General features: G+C 44.9%; 1 protein-coding gene across 3 annotated transcripts in view; it reads right to left on the bottom strand.

The window, feature by feature from the left end:
* LOC143768465 (uncharacterized) overlaps window positions 1–24,984 on the bottom strand; it is a 71,941-nt gene that overhangs the window by 22,884 nt on the left and 24,073 nt on the right. The window contains exons 1-4 of one of the 3 annotated variants that reach the window (XM_077257144.1): window positions 9,259–9,417; window positions 8,094–8,117; window positions 7,371–7,406; window positions 121–147 (exon numbers count right to left, since the gene is read on the bottom strand). In XM_077257144.1, the coding sequence (XP_077113259.1) occupies window positions 121–147; window positions 7,371–7,406; window positions 8,094–8,117; window positions 9,259–9,261 (90 nt within the window). In that variant the 5' untranslated portion in view covers window positions 9,262–9,417. Of the gene's footprint in view, window positions 1–120; window positions 148–865; window positions 1,118–7,370; window positions 7,407–8,093; window positions 8,118–9,258; window positions 9,418–24,984 lie in introns of those variants that run through there. The other 2 variants (XM_077257143.1, XM_077257145.1) reach the window with 2 other exon arrangements.

Below are 24,984 nucleotides of genomic sequence, written 5' to 3'. Positions count from 1 at the left end.
GTGACTAGAAATTAGATTTTCTCTTTCTCTATAGAAATATTACATTTTCAAATATGTTGCTTAGTCCTTTTCAACTGGTTGCTGGCCACCTCTGAGAAAATAATGCAATGCAATACTCACAGCTTCTGATAACGCTTTTGTAGTTTTCTGAAAGTAAAATTAAAATAAATACACACAAATAAGTATAAGTGAACGCACAGAACAAAATGTGATCCAACTCAATCTCAATAAAAATATAATGTTAATAGAACATATAACATCAGCTAAGCAGCAGAATGAGAACTGAATGATGATTAACATTAAAAGGGAATGCCACAATTCTTCATATTCTAAAACATACACAGTTAAGAAAAAAAAAAAGAGATTAAAGTCCAGGTATTCAGACCCTACCGATTTCCAAGATATTTTGCCACCAGTCCCTGGTTTTCTAACTCAAAACCTGTATTATGAGACTTTTTCTCCAAAAACATCAAGCCATTTCCTAAATCTTTTCGAGGACATTAATGGGATTGTTGGGGATGGACAAACCTATATCACATACAGGGTTCTCTTAGGATTATATAGGGTTACTGTTGCTGCTCTTTACAGCAAGTCTCCTCTATGGATAGTAGATGATGCTTCGGAACAGAAAATTTCCATCCTTCTAAGGGGTAAGGCTTCTCCTTGCAGAGATTGACAAGCCAGGTCTGGCATGCTGGTATGAGGAGACTTAGTCGCCTTGCATGCTCCTCTGGGAATCTAAATATGTAAAATGTCTCCTTCTAATTCATCCATAAATCCATATAGATATAGATGATCTACAGCTCTTTATACAGATAAATACAGATGACAGTGCATATAAAAAAACACAACTTATTTAACTTACCTGCATTTTCCATATATTCCAAGGCCACCCTTGAAATCTCGTCAGTTTTGCTCTTCTTCCTTTTTCTTCTCCCGCATTTGCTTTTACTCTTTTTTCTCACTGATGATCCCTGTTTTCCTTTATGGTAGATTTCTTTTTTCCCTTTTCTTAACCTAATTTCTTTGTTTAAAACTGCTCATATTGAATCCATAAAACTTTTCTCCTATCACACAGTGCTCAATCGACTACTGAACAAGTCTCGGTCCAATTCATTTTTTGCTTTATGTTGATTAACTCTGGGCTCTGACATTTGGGACATTTATTATTTTTAACTATTAGGAGCGGCCTTGTGGTTTTGGTTGTGAGTGATTTCTTAATTAAATAAATATCACGGAACTAGAGAATTAGTAAATGTGACCCATTGTTCTATATTAGATGATGATGAATACTCTAAGGGTATGTGCATACGTTGAATATTTGGATGCAGAAATTTCTGCACTATTTCTCTATCTCCTGGCAGAAAAAAAAGGCATACAATACAAAAAATGTGTATGAGTTTTTGCAGGCAGTTTTGGACAGCAATTAATGCTATAGGGAAAGACATTAGATATAGATAGATAATAGCTATAGATATAGGTATAGATAGACACACATAGACATACTGTCATGAGTTTACAGCGACAGTGAGGAGCCATAAGATCGCAGCTTTTGATTTCTCCTGCTCCTGCACTGATTAGAAGCACTTCACCTTCATATTAAAAGGTGCAGGTTTCTTTTAGCTCTGCATTAAACCACTTCCATCTCCTATGTAATCTGGGCCCTCGCAAGCACCCATTGTCAGAGTGGCTTTTGCTGCATTGTTGGAGGTTATTGGTTGGCGGTTATTATTTGGGAAGGCGTTTGGGGGATTTATCTGTGACTGTTGTTAAGTTTTGAGTGTGCGCTAACTCCCCTTCTTCTCCTACTTTGGTTTTAGGGCACCCCTAGCGCTAGGGACAAGGAAGGAGCCTCTGGTCCCAGGACACTCAATGCCGAGTTGTGACACATACAGACAGACATATAATTGCACAACCCAACATATTATAAAATTGCACAATGTGGAGCTTATTGGACAGCTTCTCATGATCAAATAAATACATGAAAAAAATTACAAAAATTATGTGGGGTCCACCCCCAATTTTTTGTAACCAGCAAAGTTACCGTAAATCAGACAGCTGAGAGCTGATATTATCAGGCTGGGAAGGTCTCTGGTTATTGGACCCTTCCAGCCTAAAAATACCAACCCTCAGCCGCCACAAAAGTGGCACATCACATTAGATTTGCCAATTTTGGTGCTTTCCTTGGCTTTTCCCGATTACCCAGGTACATTGGCAATCAGGGTAATAGGGCTTGTGGTTCATGTCAGTTGTGAATTGTCCAAAAACACAACTGACATCAAGCACTGGTGCTAGTAATGGAGAGGTATCTATCAAATACCCACATTACTAGCCCAATAAGAAAATAAAAAAAACTCCCCCACACTTCGTTCATCAATTTATTAAAAAAAGTTCCAACACAGGTTCAACGTAATCCCCCGAATCCGATGTAGTCCAGAGGGGACAGTGACCAGGAACGTTTAAAGAACGGTGACGTTACTGAAGTTACTACAGCGGACCTGTGTGGGAACCTTTTTTTAATAAATTGGTGAATGAGGGATAGTGTCTTGTTGTTTACAGGTTTCCATTGGTGGACTACATTTGATTTGGTGGGCTACGTCGGACCTGCATGGGAACCTTTTTTTTAAATAATTTAGTGAAGTGATAGTGTGATAGTGTCTATGGGTGCAAGTGAAGCATGGAACTACACTCGGATATCGCCTGAATGCTGTGCGATTCCTGCCGACGCCAGCCACAGAGGAGATGGAGAAATGACTTTCTTCGTCTTCTCCACAGCTGTGCTCCGATCGTGTTATGTGAGAGGATCGGAGCACAGAGCACTGACACTCGGCTCCCGCTCACTGCAGAGCTGGAGCTGAGGGTCATTAGCATATCTCATCCGATGCCCTCACATCAGATGCTATATGCAAGTGTGACAACAGCCTAAAAAGAAGTATAGAAGAGTATTTAAAATAGAAGGTTTTAAATACGGTATGGAAATAGAGGTAAAAAAAGTTATTTTTGTAGATATAAAGTTATTTTGGGGGTACTACAAAACTTGAGAAGTTTGTGGAATTGTTGATATCTATATATAAAGCTAAGTGTATGTATCTGTGTGTGTATGTATCAAGCCCCGCCCACTCCACATAGCCCCGCCCACCCAGCATAGCCACATTCACCTCGAAAGGCACTCTGCAAAACTCAAAGGCTGCGATGTCCTGGCCGCTGTGAGCTACAATCAGGACCGCCACCTTCAGAGTATCAGTGCAATAGGCACAGGTCACATCTAGCTCCATCGTGTCTAGAATGGAGTTGTTTCTGTGATGCCTGACATCAAGGGAAAGAGAGGAGCCTCATGGATTACACCGCTGTGCACATGTGAGGTAAAGAGAGGCGTGAGGGGAAAATTAGAGATGTGAGGTGAAAACGAGAGGTGTGACTGGAAAATGAGAGGAGTGAGGGGAAAATAGTGGAGTGATCGGAAAATGACAGGTGTGAGGTCAAAATGATAGATGTGAGGAGGGAAAATAAGAGGAGTGAGGGGGAAAATGAAAGGTGTGAGGGGGGAAATAAGAGATGTCAGGGGGAAAATGAGAGATGTGAGGGGGAAAGTGAATATCTGTAGTGTTGAATATATGATGTGAAATGTTTTTATGTGCAATATAATCATTATAATTTGTTATAACTAACCACAGTTAGTTACTATGCCCAGGCAACACTGGGCTCTTCAGCTAGTATTTAAATAATTATCAAAATTAGGGCTCAGTCATAAGGCCGTATAACACGGACGACGATCGCATTGCAGTGTATGGACTTGCCAGCAGCTTTCCTGACCCGAGTGTGACAGCTGCACAGAAATACATGTTGTCACGCTCAGGTCAGAGAGCCGCCGGCCAGTCCAAGCATTGTGATGCGTTCATGGTTGTGTTAGAAGGCCATCTGACTGCACCCCTTTAGATTTATTAAAGGTACAGAGGCCACATTTCTCCAGTTGAAGTGCTTTTGTGGAGGGGAAATCTTGGATCGTATAGCAATGTTTAGAAAGGAGGGGCAATTATGACATTTTTGTACTGAGCCCACCATATGTTAAAGAAGACTAGGGTGTTTTATGTCTTTGGTTGGTTGGATGAATGATTCTTTTTCAGTGAAATTTATACGATTATGTAGACAAGTTAAAGCCTCCATAAACATTAGATACAAGTCAGCTAAACCCACCAATATTGGCAGGATGAGTTGACCATTTAATGTGTATGGGACCTCCTGACTCAATTGTCCGATCCTTTTGTTTCCATGGGAGAGAAAGTCACTGCCGAACAAAACACATGCACACTCAGCCAAGTCATGGTCATTGTCATTTTACCAGAAAAAAATTATTCCTCTTGCACTGATATGAACTCAGCCTTGGACTCACTCACATGAGCGTATAACACGGCTGATTGCGATCTGATAGATAGCTTTCTCATACCAATATTATACTATGGGGAAGTACAGATCTGCGATTTTTTTCTCCTGCCGATTCTGCATTACAAAAAACAATTGCAGAATGCTACGAGTGCATCCAAGAATCGGATCACGCGCATCAATACGAGTCTATGGGTGCGTGTGAAACATCGGACTGCACTCCCATATGATCCAAGTGCAGTCCATTGTCTGTGGGCTCAGACAATGGAGAAGATGGAGAAATTAAGTTCTCCGTCTTCTCCGCACCTGTGCTCTGATTCATCAAATCACACAAGATGACACTCATATCAAAATCTGACAGAGCTGGAGCCGAGTGTCATTAGCATATGTAAGGCACTGGTAGCAGTGAAGAGGCAGTGGCCCACAAAGTTCAAACATAAAAGTCTCTTTAATGCGTTATCTTCACACAGAAAAGGTTCCAAGCATATAACTTCAGTGCACATAACTCCAGTGTTCAATTCGCACCAGTTCATATAACAGCATCCTTCATATTGCAGTCACTACACATGCTAGTCCTCCTGTGACTAGTTGCATGGGTGTCCTGCACCGCTGTATCACAGTCTCTACTCACAGCCGTACACAGACCTTGATATCCTCCTGTCTGCAGCTGTGACACATGCCAGTCCTTCCTTCGGGCACAGGACAGTCTACCACCGGTTCAACTCCGGGCACAAGACCTGTCCACATCTGTGACCAGTCATCATGGACAACAGCACCACTGTGTATGCTGTGGGTTGTCAGGCATCACTCTGGCCTTGATACACCTGAGTCTCCTCAAACTACAGTGCTTGTAATCACAGCCACACCTGCGACCACAACGCCCCCTCATGGCCTCACTACCCCTCTGTGTGCATCCTGGGGAGTACAAACAGCGCCCCTAGCTGTAACAGGGGTCACTGCCTCACACATAATTGAGCAGATTCTCGCATGAGAGAATCATCGCTAATGTGATCACGGCCTTACAGAAGTTCTCCACCTTCGGAGACATTTTTTTTTTTACTTAAAAACATGTATTTCGGCTAAAAAATAAGTTTTGCAATTGGATTTAAATCAAAACCATTTTACAGCATTTTTATTTCCTTGCAAGTTGAACTTATACATGGTCTGTGATCTTAAATCAGCTGATATGTGCTGAGAAAAAGACAAAAATAGATACAAACACTCTGGTCAGACGGACAGAACAGGTTCATTGATGAATTCTCAGTTACCTCATTCTACAGCCAGAAGAAGACAGTGCAACACATTTGCTATAGAAGACAAGCACTGCAACATTTTTAATGGGAACCAAATACAAAAAAATGTGTTTTTTTGCCACAACTGCATGCAGTTAAGTAAAAAGAAAAAAAAAAAAGAAAATTATCCTCAAGGGTAGTTAAATCCACTTAACAATTTTCTTTTATGCGTGACCATTCATTTCAGCAAAATAAATTATAAAGTATGTGTAAAAAAGTTTGTGTAAAAAATGGTTAGCTAATGTAGAAGAAATAATTTCTTTGCAAAATCATACCCAAATTTATAAGAAGTATAAATGTATAGTTACAACTTGTCATAAACTTGAAGCCATAAACTTGAAATTGAGTTTCATATGAAATAATTTTAACCCCTTCATGACCTTGGGATTTTTCGTTTTTCCGTGATCGTTTTTCACTCCCCTTCTTCCCAGAGCCATAACTTTTTTATTTTTCCGTCAATTTGGCCATGTGAGGGCTTATTTTTTGCGGGACGAGTTGTACTTTTGAACAACATCATTGGTTTTACCATGTCGTGTACTAGAAAATGGGGAAAAAAATTCCAAGTGCGGTGAAATTGCAAAAAAAGTGCAATCCCACGCTTGTTTTTTGCTTGGCTTTTTTGCTAGGTTTACTAAATGCTAAAACTGACCTGCGATTATGATTCTCCAGGTCACTACGAGTTCATAGACACCTAACATGACTAGATTATTTTTTATCTAAGTGGTGAAAAAAAATTCCAAACTTTGCTAAAAAAAATAAATAAAAAAAAAATAATAAAATTGCGCCATTTTCCGATACTCGTAGCGTCTCCATTTTTCATGATCTGGGGTCGGTTGAGGGCTTATTTTTTGCATGCCGAGCTGGCGTTTTTAATGATTCCAATTCAGTGCAGATACGTTCTTTTGATCGCCCGTTATTGCATTTTAATGCAGTGTTGCAGCGACCAAAAAAACGTAATTCTGGCGTTTCGATTTTTTTTCTCATTACGCCATTTAGCGATCAGGTTAATGCTTTTTTTTATTGATAGATCGGGCGATTCTGAACGTGGCGATACCAAATATGTGTAGGTTTGATTTTTTTTATTGATTTATTTTGATTGGCGCGAAAGGGGGGTGATTTAAACTTTTATATTTTTTTTATTTTTTTCACATTTTTTTTAACTTTTTTTTTTACTTTTGCCATGCTTCAATAGCCTCCATGGGAGGCTAGAAGCAGGCACAGCACGATCGCCTCTGCTACATAGCAGCGATCTGCTGTTCGCTGCTACGCAGCAGAAAATCAGGTGTGCTGTGAGCGCCGACCACAGGGTGGCGCTCACAGCTGCCGGGGATCAGTAACCATAGAGTTCTCAAGGACCTCTATGGTTACAATGGAGAAGCATAGCCGACCTCCGATCATGTGATGGGGGTCGGCGATGCGCTCATTTCCGGCCGCCCGGCCGGATGCGCTAGTTAAATGCCGCTGTCTGCGATTTCACCCGCCGCTATTGCGGGCACATGTCAGCTGTTCAAAACAGCTGACATGTCCCGGCTTTGATGCGGGCTCAACGCGGAGCCCTGCATCAAAGCAGGGGAGCTGACCTCGGACGTACTATCCCGTCCGAGGTCAGTAAGGGGTTAAAAATGTGACTTCTATAAATCTTCACGCCCTCACAAGCTTTATATCACCCAGGAAAAAGTAGTGAATGATAACATTTACCTCATGTGATATCTTGCTGAGAAAATATGCACTTGTCTGCAAAGCAAAACAAATGACAAAGTTTAGTTTCAGCTTCACAACAAAGGAAGGAGAATAGAAGGAACAATAAGGATAAGACTACACAGCGACTTTAGCCACAATGCAAGTGTATGGGTGCATTAGAGCAACTAGGGTATAGTGACCCAGTTTGTAAAAAATCCAAACCAGGGTGGATTTTTTGTGACATGCTTGTTATGGTTCACTAAGTGTCGCCGTGTAGCCTCAGCCCTATGCTCTCTCTTAAACAACTGAAGAAGAGTAAATATTAGGCCTCGTCCACACGTTCAGTATTTGGTCAGTTTTTTTACCTCAGTATTTGTAGCCAAAATCAGGAGTCGAACTATCAGGAGAAAAGTAGAATAGAAACAAGTCACCACTTCTGTATTTATCACCCATTCCTGGTTTTGGCTTACAAATACTGAGGTAAAATACTGACTAAATACTGAACGTGTGACTGTAGCCTTAAAGAGGTGAAATTAATTGCATGAAATTTAAAAAAAAAAGTTAATTTTCTGTGTCTGGTATTGAAGCTCAGGTCCATGACAGCGAATAAGACATAGCCACAATACCAGGAATAGCCGATGGATAAAAGGAGCACTGATGTAATATTATCTTAGCGTTATACTGTATTATAAAAGAGAAATGAATCTGAAAGAGGTAATTAAGTATTACAATAATCTTTACCTCATATGTTTTGATTGGAGTAGTCTGAAACAAAGGAGATAGCGTTAGTATACCGTTTTTTATATTAATGTATTAATGACATTTCTCCAGTTATCTGCCACAATTTTCTGTGGTGTTCAGCAAAAAATGTGTATTAAATGGGTTATCCAGGTTTGTGAGGAAAGTCTGTAGTCAATCTATGTGACTGAAACTTGTGATTCCAGTGTGCAGCGCACACTGTTATGACTCCATTATTGCTGGTGAGAGTGGGTGGTCACATGACCACAAGTATGTGATTTGCATATTTCAAGCCACATTCCAACTAGACGACTGTGGCCTCAGTCAATTCACTAGTATTAAGCGAAACCACTCACGGCTAGTCTGAATGTGGATGGAAGTATTCAAAAATCGCATATTTGTAGTCACATGATGTGATCTCCCACTCTTGCTGCCGCAAATGAACAATCATGACTAATTTGTTGTCAGAGCATACACGCACAACTCTCAGCTGCACAGTAGTAGTAGAGCGGCTTCATTACAGAGGCAAGATTTGTGTGCGCACATGCTCCAATCTAGGAACATTGACAGTGGGTGAGAACTGGCATCATCTTTCTCTTGAGACAGTGCTGGCATGTGGGCAAGCCAGCGATATTCATCACCAGCGAGGGAGGTGAGGATATCTAAATTTAGGGGGTGCACTAAAGCTGCTTAGCCACTCTAAAGAGCACCCTAACTAGTAAATGAGATTAAACATAATTTTTTTGCACCGGAGAATGAGAGATTTATATAGTACAGGTATGACTTATAAGGGTTATGTCTGTCATAAGTTTATGCTCAGATAGGAGAGAGAAGATGCTACTGATAAGATCTAGATTGGAGAGTGAGGAGGAGCTCTGCCTCTATCTCCTCCGTACTCCCGTACTCCTGTCTACATAGAATCCTATCATACTACCCATAAACACAACATCTAAATGATGCTCAATAATGCATAAGACATAGAACTATTAAAATATAATATGCAGATCATGCACAGGGTATATCACGGGGAAACGTAATAGGAAGTGAGTATAAGAAATGCACATATCCCAAAATACATAGATTTAGGTAAATATATACACTTGTGTAATTAAATATACATTTTACAAATTAGATTAAACAGGCACCAGATATCATAGTATAAACATACCATACAATAGGGAATAGAACCAAATCAGAGCACTCCATGACTCCAAAGTATGTTTCGCCAGGTGGCTTTGTCAAGGAGTGTAGAAAAAATGAAGGAGGTAAAACAATATATCTGCCATCACAACCCACACGGGCGCGGTTGCGACATCTGCGACCACGATCATTGCATCCCTTTCTCTGGCCCCTTCCTGGGTCACATCACCTGAAAGCAGGTTCACCAGATCAAGCAGTGGGTTATATGTGCACCATAAATTGCTTTATCAGTGTAAGTCTATGGAGCGTTGATTTGAAGCTCTGTAGGTTTACATTGAGGAAAACAGCTCTGTCCACACAGCGGTCACTGTGCAATCTGCCAAAAAAAGGAGCACCTATGTGGGAATGGAATGGACTAGAATACTAGGAAGAAAGCAATGTGTAAGTATTTGAGTATTTTAATGCTCTGGCTCTACATTATATACACGTATAAAATGGTTAATGGAATAAAAATGTGGCTGGGAGTGCATCTTTAACCCTTTTCCCCAAGACTCTTTTCACCTTCATGACCAGGCCAAATTTTACAATTCTAACTAGAGTCATTTTATGTGGTGATAACTCCGGAACGCTTCAACGGATCCCACTAGTTCCCCTAAACCAGAGAGTACTACGTGGCTGTGCAATATAGTACGTGGGCTGTGCAATGTACTACGTGGGCTGTGCAATATACTACGTGGGCTGTGCAATATACTGCGTGGGCTGTGCAATATACTGCATGCGCTGTGCTATATACTACGTAGGCTGTGCAATATACTACGTGGGCTGTGTAATATAATGCTTGGGCTGTGCTATATACTGCATGGGCTGTGCTATATACTGCGTGGGCTGTGCTATATACTGCGTGGGCTGTGTAATATACTACATGGGCTGTGCTATATACTGCGTGGGCTGTGCAATATACTGCGTGGGCTGTGTTATACACTACGTGGCCTGTGTTATACACTACGTGGCCTGTGTTATACACTACATGGGCTGTGTTATACACTACGTGGGCTGTGTTATACACTACGTGGGCTGTGTTATACACTACGTGGGCTGTGTTATACACTACGTGGCCTGTGTTATACACTACGTGGCCTGTATTATACACTACGTGGGCTGTGTTATACCCTACGTGGGCTGTGTTATATACTGTGTGCGTGGGCTGTTATATACTATGTGAGCTGTGTTATATGCTACATGGGCTGCTATAAACTATGTGGCTGTGTTATATGCTATGTGGGCTGTTATACACTCCGTGGGCTGTGCTATATACTACATGGCTGTGCTGTATACTCCGTGGGCTGTGCTATATACTACGTGGCTGTGCTATATACTACGTGGCGGTGCTATATACTACGTGGCTGTGCAATATACTACGTGGCTGTGCTATTTACTACGTGGGCTGTTATATACTACATGGCCGGCTGCGAACAATCAGCGACAGGCACAGTCCGGCCGCGAATTGGCTCGGGATTTGAACCACGCTTCGCTAATTGGTCGCGGCCGGCCAAATCCTGTGTATTCAATGTATTATTCTAAAATCTTCATAAATAAACTACATACATATTCTAGAATACCCGATGCATTAGAATTGGGCTGCCAGCTAGTATTAATATATTGATGTTCTACCAATGTGATGTGCTCTATTTGCCTGCCTGTTATTGTAAAGACTACATTGTATGGCACATGCTAGAGTTAGCAATAGTAAGAGTTAACTGGGGGGCTGGACTTGCAGCCTCAATGAAGCAGGAAGTACCTGCATCAGGAGCAGAGCCCAGCCAGGCTTGGCCATGGCAGGATGTGCTCCTCTGATGTGAGCATAATATACCCCTGGAGGGTAGTGATGGGCAGTCCGGCTCTTTTTGGTGATCCGGCTCTCATGGCTCCGCTCACCAAAAAGAGCCGGCTCTTTTGGCTCACAAAACGGCTCTTTTTGGATCCTAAATGGATCCCTATTGAATATCTGTTCGGGCGTCCGAAACTCCGCCCACCTACCGCAGAACCTCCGCCCACTTCTTAGAGCCAATTAAATTGAAGAGTGGGCGGGGTTTTGCTCAGGTGGGCGGAGTTACGCCTCCTGAAGTCCAGGATTTTACGCCCAGTGAGAGCCATTCAGGAATTTTAGTGGCTCTCACTGGCGTGCCGGCTCCCATCGTTCACAGCAGGGAGCCGGCTCTTTGTGTCAGCTCATTTGCGAACGACACATCACTACTGGAGGGGAGAAAGTACTGCCAAAGGACTACTGGGCAGCTGGAACGGGCAGTAGGACTCTGTGAGTGCCCAGTAAAGGATTGTTTGCTCCCCGGAACAGGATGGGAGCTGCTGAAGCAGAGCATTTATGCATAGGGACAGTTAGGGAATTGTTACCCCCTTTACTTCATTTTCGTCATCTACCCCATCTTTATTAAAAAGTTTGTTAACGTTGGAACTGAAGCGTGGTGTGTGGTATATTTGGAGGATGCCATTCCAGTGTTGGGAGCAACCAAGTGTTAGAGGTAACTGACTGTGCTGCAGTACTGGGACTGCAGTACTGTTTTCACCTGTTCACCTGACAAAATAAATTTCTGACATTTAAAAAATATATATAAAAACTACTATAGCCTCATGTTCTTTTTAGTAACAGTCATAAGTAGTGTTGAGCGATACCTTCCGATATTCAAAAGTATCGGTATCGGATTGGATCGGCCGATATCCAAAAAATATCGGATATCGCCGATACCGATACCCGATACCAATACAAGTGAATGGGACACAAATATCAGAACGTAAATCAGCCCTTTCTGTCCTTCTATATGCTGTTCTGGAGGGGGGAAGAGTGTGGGCGGTGCGTGGGCGGACACTGTGAGTGTCTGTGTGTGCGGGCGGGGTCTGTGCGGGCCTGCCAGGGATCTAATTCTATGCGGCAGCGGCGCTGTATCCGGGCTGCCCCGGCTCTATGCGGTGTGCCGGGGCTCAATGCGGGGGGGTCTCTGTGTGGCGAGGGGGGTGTGTCTCTGCGGCCTGGGGGGGTCTTTGCGGTGTGCTGGGGGGTCTCTGCGGCGTGGGGGGGTCTCTGCGGCGTGGGGGGGTCTCAGTGCATCATGCGGGGGTCTCAGTGCGGGCATCGTCCAATGGGACTACAAGTCCCAACGGGCTATGCCTGCTACACTGACAGTGATTGACACATTAGCCAATGATGGGACAGTAGTAGTCCCATCAACCGGCTAATGTGTTGAATGAAAAAAAAAAATACTCCATACATGCTACATACATACATACATACATGCTACATACATACATACATGCTACATACATACATACATGCTACATACATACATACATACATGCTACATACATACATACATTCTACATACATACATGCTACATACATACTGTACATGCTACATACATACATGCTACATACATACATACATACATGCTACATACATACATACATGCTACATACTACATACATACATGCTACATACATACTGCATATATGCATCCATACATACTACATACATACTACATACATCCATACATACTACATACATGCTACATACATACTACATGCATACATACTGCATACATACATACATACAGTACATACATACAGACATACAGTACATTAAACATAGATTACACACTCACCATTACTTGTCACTTTGTTCCCCGAAGCCAGTGTCATCTGTAAAAAATGTGAAAAAAACAAACAACCAATATACTCCCTGTCCGCAGAAATCCACGAGTGTCCCACGACGATCTCCCGTGGAGAGCAGCAGCAACAGCTGTTGCAACCGCTCTCCAGGGGCCCCAGGAACACAATGACGAGAGGAAGGTATCCTTCCGCCCCTGTATTCCTCCGCCGCTGTAAAAAAAAAGTCCCTAGTCTCACTTTATGGCATTGCTGGCTGACAAATTTTCCCAGGCAGCAATTGCCATAAAGTGACACTTTGAACTCTCGTGGATTTCTGCGGACAGGGAGTATATTGGTTGTTTGTTTTTTTCATATTTTTTTACAGATGACACTGGCTTCGGGGAACAAAGTGACAAGTAATGGTGAGTATGTAATCTATGTTTAATGTACTGTATGTCTATATGTATGTATTGTATGCATGTATGTATGCAGTATGTATGCATGTAGTATGTATGTAGCATGTATGTAGTATGTATGTATGTATGTAGCATGTATGTAGTATGTATGTATGTATGTATGTATGTAATATGTATGTATGTATGTAGCATGTATGTAGTATGTATGGATGGATGTATGCAGTATGTATGTAGCATGTATGTAGTATGTATGTATGTAGCATGTATGTAGCATGCATGTAGTATGTATGTAGTATGTAGCATGTATGTAGCATGTAGTATGTATGTAGCATGTATGTATGTAGTATGTATGTAGTATGTAGCATGTATATAGCATGTATGTATGTAGTATGTAGCATGTATGTAGCATGTAGTATGTATGTAGCATGTATGTATGTAGTATGTAGCATGTATGCAGTATGTATGTATGTAGCATGTATGTATGTATATAGTATGTATGTAGCACGTATGTAGCATGTATATATGTATGTAGAATGTATGTATGTAGTATGTAGCATGTATGTAGCATGTATGTATGTATGTAGCATGTATGTAGCATGTATGTAGCATGCATGTAGCATGCATGTAGCATGTAGCATGTATGTAGCATGTATGTAGCATGTATGAAGCATGTATGTAGCATGTATGTATGTATGTAGCATGCATGTATGTATGTAGCATGTATGGAGTATTTTTTTTTTTTTACATTCAACACATTAGCCGGATGATGGGACTACTGCTGTCCCATCATTGGCTAATGTGTCAATCACTGTCAGTGTAGCAGGCATCGTCCGATGGGACTTGTAGTCCCATCGGATGATGCCTGCACAGACACAAAGACCCCCGGCAGTCCACACAGACCCCCCCGGCAGGCCATACAGACCCCAGAGAGGCCGCACAGACCCCCCGGCAGGCCGTACAGACCCCAGAGAGGCCGCACAGACCCCCCGGCAGGCCGTACAGACCCCGGAGAGGCCGCACAGACCCCCCGGCAGGCCGTACAGACCCCAGAGAGGCCGCACAGACCCCCCGGCAGGCCGTGCAGACCCTGGAGAGGCCGCACAGACCCCCCGGCAGGCCGTACAGACCCCGGAGAGGCCACACAGACCCCCCGGCAGGCTGTACAGACCCCGGAGAGGCCGCACAGACCCCCCGGCAGGCCGTACAGACCCCGGAGAGGCCGCACAGACCCCCCAGCAGGCACGCACACTCGCACAGACCCCGCCCGCACAGAGACACGAAGTCTCCGCCCACGCACCGCCCACACTCCATTATAGTGATTTTTGCACTGTGGGGACTTCCGATTCCAATTTCCGATATCGCAGAAATATCGGAACTCGGTATCGGAATTCCGATACAACGAATATCGGCCGACACCCGATATTTGCAGTATCGGAATGCTCAACACTAGTCATAAGCCTTCTATCCATGGAGTCTTTCAGTTTCCTAATCTGTTGATGACCATCTGTTTGAGCAGCATCAACCACAGCTGAATTTGAGCGGCAGTAAATTCCAAAGGGAAATATGGCATGTTGTATCGTGTTAGTCACAGAAGAAAGAATTGTTTGAGTATGGATGAGGCCTGTATGACAAAGAAGATATGCTACAAACAATTTTAAAGTCAGATGTCCCCTACTGTATGATGTGAAGAGCACAATCATTTTTTGGTGGACTATGGATCAGGCCTCTATAACACACTAGATGCTACAAACTATTTTAAAGTCAGGTCCCTTACTGTATGATACTAGGAACAGAAACATTTTTTGGTGGCCTCTGGATCAGGCCTCTATAACATACTCGCTGCTACAAACTATTTTAAAGTCAGGTCCCCTACTGTATGACGTTTAGCAACAGAAAAATTTTTGAGGTTATGCACTTGAGATCTGCAGACAGATTAACCCCTTCATGACCCAGCCTATTTTGACCTTAATGACCTGGCCGTTTTTTGCAATTCTGACCAGTGTCCCTTTATGAGGTAATAACTCAGGAACGCTTCAACGGATCCTAGTGGTTCTGACATTGTTTTTTCGTGACATATTGGGCTTCATGTTAGTGGTAAATTTAGGTCAATAATTTCTGAGTTTATTTGTGAAAAAAACGGAAATTTGGTGAAAATTTTGAAAATTTCGCATTTTTCACATTTTGAATTTTTATTCTGTTAAACCAGAGAGTTATGTGACACAAAATAGTTAATAAATAACATTTCCCACATGTCTACTTTACATCAGCACAATTTTGGAAACAAAATTTTGTTTTGCTAGGAAGTTATAAGGGTTAAAATTTGACCAGTGATTTCTCATTTTTACAACAAAATTTACAAAACCATTTTTTTTAGGGACCACCTCACATTTGAAGTCAGTTTGAGGGTTCTATATGGCTGAAAATACCCAAAAGTGACACCATTCTAAAAACTGCACCCCTCAAGGTGCTCAAAACCACATTCAAGAAGTTTATTAACCCTTCAGGTGTTTCACAGCAGCAGAAGCAACATGGAATGAAAAAATGAACATTTAACTTTTTAGTCACAAAAATGATCTTTTAGCAACAATTTTTGTTTTCCCAAGGGTAAAAGGAGAAACTGGACCACGAACATTGTTGTCCAATTTGTCCTGAGTACGATGATACCTCATATGTGGGGGTAAACCACTGTTTGGGCGCACGGTAGGTCTCGGAAGGGAAGGAGCGCCATTTGACTTTTTGAATGAAAAATTGGCTCCAATCTTTAGCGGACACCATGTCGCGTTTGGAGAGCCCCCGTGTGCCTAAACATTGGAGCTCCCCCACAAGTGACCCCATTTTGGAAACTAGACCCCCAAGGAACTTATCTAGAAGCATAGTGAGCACTTTAAACTCCCAGGTGCTTCACAAATTGATCCGTAAAAATGAAAAGTACTTTTTTTTCACAAAAAAATTATTTTAGCCTCAATTTTTTCATTTTCACATGGGCAGCAGGATAAAATGGATCCTAAAATTTGTTGGGCAATTTCTCCTGAGTACACCGATACCTCACATGTGGAGGTAGACTACTGTTTGGGTGCACGGCAAGGCTCGGAAGGGAAGGCGCGCCATTTGACTTTTTGAATGGAAAATTAGCTCCAATCGTTAGCCGACACCATGTCGCGTTTGGAGAGCCCTGTGTGCCTAAACTTTGGAGCTCCCCTACAAGTGACCCCATTTTGGAAACTAGACCCCCCAAGGAACTTATCTAGATGCATAGTGAGCACTTTAAACCCCCAGGTGCTTCACAGAAGTTTATAACGCAGAAGCATGAAAATAAAACATATTTTTTCTTTCCTCAAAAATGATTTTTAGCCCAGAATTTTTTAATTTCCCAAGGGTAACAGGAGAAATTGGACCCTAAATGTTGTTGTCCAGTTTGTCCTGAGTACGATGACACCCCATATGTGGGGGTAAACCACTGTTTGGGCGCACGACAGGGCTCGGAAGGGAAGGCATGCCATTTGGCTTTTTGAATGGAAAATTAGCTCCAATCATTAGCGGACACCATGTCGCGTTTGGAGAGCCCCTGTGTGCCTAAACATTGGAGCTCCCCCACAAGTGACCCCATTTTGGAAACTAGACCTCCCAAGGAACTAATCTAGATGTGTGGTGAGCACTTTGAACCCCCAAGTGCTTCACAGAAGTTTATAACGCAGAGCCATGAAAATATAAAATAACTTTTCTTTTCTCAAAAATGATTTTTTATCCCACAATTTTTTATTTTACCAAGGGTAACAGGAGAAATTGGACCCCAAAAGTTGTTTTCCAGTTTCTCCTGAGTATGCTGATACCCCATTTGTGGGGGTAAACCACTGTTTGGGCACACGTCGGGGTTAGGAAGGGAAGTAGTGACATTTTGAAATGCAGACTTTGATGGAATGCTCTGTGGGCATCACGTTGCGTTTGCAGAGCCCCTGATGTGCCTAAACAGTAGAAACTCCCCACAAGTGACCCCATTTTGGAAACTAGACCCCCAAGGGAACTTATCTAGATGTGTGGTGAGCACTTTGAACCCCCAAGTGCTTCACAGAAGTTTATAACGCAGAGCCGTGAAAATAATAAATGTGTTTTCTTTCCTCAAAAATATTTTTTTAGCCCAGAATTTTTTAATTTTCCCAAGGGTAACAGGAGAAATTTGACCACAAGAGTTGTTGTCCAGTTTCTCCTGAGTACGCTGATACCCCATATGTGGGGGTAAACCACTGTTTGGGCACATGCCGGGGCTCGGAAGGGAAGTAGTGACGTTTTGGAATGCAGACTTTGATGGAATGGTCTGCGGGCATCATTTTATGTTTGCAGAGCCCCTGATGTGCCTATGGAGCGCCCCCACACCGCCGCAGGGCCGAGGGGTACCCGGAGCCGGGCCTCTGAGTCTCAGTCCTGGGGTTGTCACGGTGGCTAGACCCGGTCCGTGGCCCTGTCTGTCAGTGGGGGACGTCCGGTAGAATAAGAGATGATGATGGTGCAGTAACGGTGGTGTAGCGGTGCAGTTGTGGGGTGCAAGTCACGGTAAATAACGAGGACACCAGGTTGCAGTCTCTTTACCTCTTTACTGGAGATCTCTCAGTCCGCAGTCCAGAATACGGTCCACCAGGCTGCGCAAGTCAGGTTGATCCGATGGCACCTCCAGAGTTCTCCTCACAGGTGGAAATCAGTGCCCTCCTTCTTAGCGCTAGGTGTTGTAGTCCTTCCCTGCTGTGCTCACGGAAAGTACCCCACAACTGTTGTGTCTGTTTCTTAAGTTCCCTCACAAATCGATTCACTGTTGTTCTTCTCGTATTCCATCCCTCCCTGTTATTCAGGTTGGAACGGCACCTGTTTGTCAGGTAGGCCTGGAGTTCTTCCGGGACCCTAGAGACGCCCCTCTCCCGCAATTGCCCCCCAAGACTTCATAGGTGATAAGTGGTAGACAGCCCGCCTTAAACTGACTGCCCTGCCGCTGTTTGGAGTATGGCTTGAAGCTGTATGCTACTCCACTCCCTCGGCATTCCGGCCACCGGTAATGCGCCTCAGTAGGATGTTGCTCCGGTCCTACAGCATGACCCCTACTGGTATTCTCCTTTTTGCTTGATCTCGTTTCTCACTCAGCACAATCTATCTCGCTTCTAGTCCTTTCTTGGGCACCGCCACTATGCTGAGCAGGCACGGTCCCGTTACGTTCTTTCTAATGCCAAGCCTCTGTCAGGATCCCACCCCTGACAGAGACTCTACTGTCTCTTCCTCCACAACACCCTCTGCTACAAGGTGTTGCTTCGTTCAATCCAGTCAGCCTTCTCCTCTAACTTCCTGCCTGACCCCCAGTTTACCCACTATGGTGGGGAGTGGCCTAATGAATAGAACCCTTAGCTCCCCCCGGAGGCCCGGCTGTGAAATGTATTGGTGTCTGTGATACCTGGTCAGATGAACTCCTTCAGTGCCACCGGACGCACCATGGCTCCCCATAGTGGCGGAGCCACAGTACTGCAACGACCAGGACTCTGGGGCGCTGCACTCCCCCCTGGTTAAACACAGTACTCCGGGACTGGGAAGAAAACAACAATACAAGTTAGCAAAAAGACATACAATTTTGTTGAGTGCAATAACAATAAGTATACTTGAACAGGCTTCCCTTTATGGGAGGTAAGGACACTTGAACGTTACAAACATAATTAAATATCATAGCAACAGGCTACAATTAACTCTCATTACCCAACCGGGTATTCTACTAAGTGCAATTTAATGAACAATAATTTAACATTGCCTTCAATGAACATACACTCCTAGCTCACTAAAAGCCTTCCCATAATCACATTACAGGGCAAGTTAACTTTTCATTCTCCTACTTTGAACCTGCAGGACCACCTGTCCCTATGGCACCAGACCTACTGCCTCTCCTTTCTTTTACAGGACCGCCCCGTTCAGCCAGGGCCTACTGCCTTTCTCTACTATACATGGTATAGACATAACATTCCTTTCAATTAGAGAACATGGAGCCGGCTCTACTTGGCTCCTATTAGGACTCACTCACTAACCCCGACGGGTTCACTCTCTGTCCTCGGTAACACATTATTAACTCTTCTAAACTTTCTATGGAGGACTCAGGGTCTACCTTCTATCCCCATTACCTTATCAACATTATTAACTATTTCCTTGTATCATCAATCTTCATTACTACTTTCTTTCTTCCAACTATGCAGGACATTCTGTCTACCCCTACGGGCCCACTGCATCTTCCTTCTAGCTCACACACTTTCTTCTAAGGAACATCATCAACATTTCTCTTTACAGTTTAACCATTTCAATACACATAACTCTTACATGTCAACATTATCATTTTACTTTCACATTACTGTTCTAAAACAGTATCACTCATAAGTACGCTGTTATACATCCCCTTTAAGAGAGGATCAAGTCTTTCTGAGGTAGCTCGTCTTCTCAGCCTACCAGTCTTTATTCGGCAAAGGTTCCAGAACGGTATCTTCGCAAAGAGTCTTTAAATAAAACCAGTAGGAAGCGCCTTTAATAAGGTGCAAACTATTTACAAGAAAGTTTGGATCATGCACTGTTCATGATTTCTCAGTTTTTAAAACTTGTGCAAAACTTTTGGTAACAAAAACAAACAATAGGGATCCCGGGTCAACAAAGGGATCCCTTTAAGAGTTTACCCTGAACGGGCCTAGCAGAACACAGGAAACATCCAGTTAAAACTATATACATATTAATAGAGCAATCATGCTTACTCGTTCTTTGGGGAACCGGATGGCCTCCGATCTGGCCTTACCAGGCCAACGGATCGCACTGGTGAGCCAGGACACGGTTCCGATCCCAGCAGTGATAAGATCCCTCGCCGGGAAGCCCTTCTCACTGGCAGGCGCACACGTCCCTCCGGGGCACGGCGAGGTCGGGCTTCTCGTGGTTCCGCGGGGCCGGGCTCCGCTGCTTTCCCCACGGAGTCACCCTCTTCCGGTGTTCCGGCCGCAGCCTGGAAGGCAGTGCACCGCTGTACGCCTCGCGCCATCCAGCCAGCTTCTCCCGTTGCCCTCCTCCATCGGGTGTACGTCACCGCATCACCTGGCTCCAGGTCGCGGGGAAATCTTCCGCTGCAGGGCTCCACTTCTTCCCGTTCCACGTGGATTTGCAGTGGCTCCCCAATTTCCTGGATAACCCCGCGTCCATATCGGGGGTTGAATGAGATTACCACACCCCAGTGTGATGGCGGGATCTCCGGAGCGCTAACCAGATCAATCTGCTCTGCAGGCCGGGGCCGGTTCCGCCACGCTGCCGTCAGGCGCCGTAGATGTTCGGCGTCCGGCATGATCTTCAGGCCCGGCATCTGTAGCGTACCTTCAGCCGCGGCCAGGTGGGAAGGAGCAGGGGACACTGGGGACAAGCGGATCTCCGTTGGTTGACCCAGCCGAGTAAGCACGCGGGCCTCACCCTCCAGTCGGCGTGCTAGCTGTCGGGCCTCGGCTGCAGCCGCACACTCTTCCGACAACGGCAAAGGGGGTCGGCCCATCGGTGGCTCCGCAAGGGTCAGACCCCGCAGCGTTGGCGTTTCTGGGGCTGTGTCGGGTTGCGCAGCCTCAAGCCGGATCGGGTCAGCCCCACGCGGTGCTCCTGGTGTCGCCATCTTGGCCTCTTCTCCAATGTCCTCTTCCCGCGGTCTCTTTCGTGGGCGGCCTCGTCTCCATGGTCTCCACCCTCCAAACAGGATTAGGAGGCGGACCTCGGCTGTTGACGGACACGTCCTCAGGACCAAGAAATGTTTAGACTGGGCGGCCATTGTCTTTCGCGCTCTCCAGCTTGTTTACGCCTACTCCACGCCCCTTCTCTTCTCCTGCGCTGCAATGGCGGCGGATTTTGGCGCGAACTCTTGGCGGCAAGTGGCAATCCACAGTCTTTGCAATAAAGTACAGTCCAAGCACAATAAGTCACAGTTCCAAGGCACACATGACCTGATTCTTCAGGCTTAAGTAGATCCTGTTCGTGACGCCAAGTTGGAGCGCCCCCACACCGCCGCAGGGCCGAGGGGTTCCCGGAGCCGGGCCTCTGAGTCTCAGTCCTGGGGTTGTCACGGTGGCTAGACCCGGTCCGTGGCCCTGTCTGTCAGTGGGGGACGTCCGGTAGAATAAGAGATGATGATGGTGCAGTAACGGTGGTGTAGCGGTGCAGTTGTGGGGTGCAAGTCACGGTAAATAACGAGGACACCAGGTTGCAGTCTCTTTACCTCTTTACTGGAGATCTCTCAGTCCGCAGTCCAGAATACGGTCCACCAGGCTGCGCAAGTCCGGTTGATCCGATGGCACCTCCAGAGTTCTCCTCACAGGTGGAAATCAGTGCCCTCCTTCTTAGCGCTAGGTGTTGTAGTCCTTCCCTGCTGTGCTCACGGAAAGTACCCCACAACTGTTGTGTCTGTTTCTTAAGTTCCCTCACAAATCGATTCACTGTTGTTCTTCTCGTATTCCATCCCTCCCTGTTATTCAGGTTGGAACGGCACCCGTTTGTCAGGTAGGCCTGGAGTTCTTCCGGGACCCTAGAGACGCTCCTCTCCCGCAATTGCCCCCCAAGACTTCATAGGTGATAAGTGGTAGACAGCCCGCCTTAAACTGACTGCCCTGCCGCTGTTTGGAGTATGGCTTGAAGCTGTATGCTATTCCACTCCCTCGGCGTTCCGGCCACCGGTAATGCGCCTCAGTAGGATGTTGCTCCGGTCCTACAGCATGACCCCTACTGGTATTCTCCTTTTTGCTTGATCTCGTTTCTCACTCAGCACAATCTATCTCGCTTCTAGTCCTTTCTTGGGCACCGCCGCTATGCTGAGCAGGCACGGTCCCGTTACGTTCTTTCTAATGCCAAGCCTCTGTCAGGATCCCACCCCTGACAGAGACTCTACTGTCTCTTCCTCCACAACACCCTCTGCCACAAGGTGTTGCTTCGTTCAATCCAGTCAGCCTTCTCCTCTAACTTCCTGCCTGACCCCCAGTTTACCCACTATGGTGGGGAGTGGCCTAATGAATAGAACCCTTAGCTCCCCCCGGAGGCCCGGCTGTGAAATGTATTGGTGTCTGTGATACCTGGTCAGATGAACTCCTTCAGTGCCACCGGACGCACCATGGCTCCCCATAGTGGCGGAGCCACAGTACTGCAACGACCAGGACTCTGGGGCGCTGCACTTAGAAACAGTAGAAACCCCCAACAAGTGACCCCATTTTGGAAACTAGACCCCCCAAGGAACTTATCTAGATATGTGGTGAGCACTTTTAACCCCCAAGAGCTTCACAGAAGTTTACATCGCAGAGCCGTGAAAATAAAAAATCATTTTTCTTTCCTCAAAAATGATGTTTTAGCAAGCAATGTTTTATTTTCACAAGGGTAACAGGAGAAATTGGACCCCAATAGTTGTTGTCCAGTTTGTCCTGAGTACGCTGGTACCCCACATGTGGGGGTAAACCACTGTTTGGGCACACATCGGGGCTCGGAAGGGAAGCAGTGACATTTTGAAATGCAGATTGTGATGGAATGGTCTGCGGGTGTTACGTTGCATTTGCAGAGCCCCTGATGTGCCTAAAGAGTAGAAACCCCCCACAAGTGACCCCATTTTGGAAACTAGACCCCCCAAGGAACTTATCTAGATGTGTGGTGAGCACTTTGAACCCCCAAGTGCTTCACAGAAGTTTATAACGCAGAGCCGTGAAAATTAAAAATAATTTTTCATTCCTCTAAAATTATGTTTTAGCAAGCAATTTTTTATTTTCGCAAGGGTAACAGGAGAAATTGGACCCCAATAATTGTTGCCCAGTTTGTTCTGAGTATTCTGGTACCCCATATGTGGGGGTAAACCACTGTTTGGGTGCACGGCGGGGCTCGGAAGGGAGGGAGCACCATTTGACTTTTTGAACGCAAGATTGGCTGGAATCAATGGTGGCGCCATGTTGCGTTTGGAGACCCCTGATGTGCCTAAACAGTGGAAACCCCTCAATTCTAACTCCAACACGAACCCCAACACACCCCAAACCCTAATCCCAACTCTAGATATAACCCTAACCCCAACACACCCCTAACCACAACCCTAACCCAACACATCCCTAACCCTAATCCCAACCCTAACCCTAATCCCAACCCTAACCACAACCCTAACCCCAACACACCACTAACCCTAACCTAACCACAAGCCTAATCTTAACCCTATTTCCAACCCTAGCCCTAATTCCAACCTTAACTCTAATTCCAACCCTAACCCTAAGACTATGTGCCCACATTGCGGATTCGTGTGAGATTTTTCCACACCATTTTTGAAAAATCCGCAGGTAAAAGGCACTGCGTTTTACCTGCGCATTTACCCCGGATTTCCAGTGTTTTTTGTGCGGATTTCACCTGCAGATTCCTATTGAGGAGCAGGTGTAAAACGGAATCCACACAAAGAATTGACATGCTGCGGAAAATACAACACAGCGTTTCTGTGCGGTATTTTCTGCACCATGAGCACAGCGGATTTGGTTTTCAGTAGGTTTACATGGTACTGTAAACCTGATGGAAAACTGCCAATCCGCTGCGGATCCACAGCCAAATCCGCACCATGTGTGCACATAGTCTAATCTAACACTAACTCTAGTTCTAACCCTAATTCTAACCCTAATCCTAACCCTAATCCTAACCCTAACCCTAGCCCTAACCCTAACCCTAGCCCTAACACTAACCCTAACCCTAACCCTAGTGGGGGAAGAAAAAAAATATATATATTTTCTTTATTTTTATTATTGTCCCTACCTATGGGGGTGATAAATGGGGGGTTCATTTACTATTTTTTTTTATTTTGATCACTGTGATAGGTTTTATCACAGTGATCAAAATGTACCTGGAATGAATCTGCCAGCCGGCAGATTCGGCGGGCGCACTGCGCATGCGCCCGCCATTTTGGAAGATGGCGGTGCCCATGAAGAAGATGGACGGATGGACACTGCGAGGCTCGGTAAATATTAGGGGGGGTGATCGAAGCATGGGGGGAGCGGACAGGAGGACGGGGGAGCGGACAGGAGGACGAAGGGGAGCGGACCACAGAACGGGGCAGAAAGGAGGACTGGGGAGGCGATCGGTTTGCGGTGGGGGGGCAGATTAGGTTTTCCAGCCATGGCCGATGATATTGCAGCATCGGCCATGGCTGGATTGTAATATTTCACCATTTTCATAGGTGAAATATTACAAATCGCTCTGATTGGCTGTTTCACTTTCAACAGCCAATCAGAGCGATCATAGCCACGGGGGGGTGAAGTACTACCCCCCCTGGGCTGAAGTACTACTCCCCCTGTCCCTGCAGATCTGGTGAAATTGGAGTTAACCCTTTCACCCGATCTGCAGGGACGCGATCATTCCATGACGCCACATAGGCTTCACAGGTCGGATTGGCACCGACTTTCATGATGCCTACGTGGTGTCAAAGGTCGGGAAGGGGTTAATTTCAACCTAACAAAATGACAAAGTGTAATACGGCGGGTTGTCTAACTTTTTGCAACTGAAAAATTATATGTATATATTTTTTTAATGTGCGTTAGGTCTGCAGACAGTTTCATATCACCACTAGTGTTGAGTGATACCTTCCGATACTTGAAAGTATCGGTATCGGATAGTATCGGCTGATACCCGAAAAATATCGGATATCGCCGAT

Source organism: Ranitomeya variabilis, chromosome 4 (genome assembly GCF_051348905.1).
Source record: "Ranitomeya variabilis isolate aRanVar5 chromosome 4, aRanVar5.hap1, whole genome shotgun sequence".
NCBI classification, from domain to species: domain Eukaryota; kingdom Metazoa; phylum Chordata; class Amphibia; order Anura; family Dendrobatidae; genus Ranitomeya; species Ranitomeya variabilis.
This window is presented reverse-complemented; position numbering and strand designations above follow the sequence as displayed.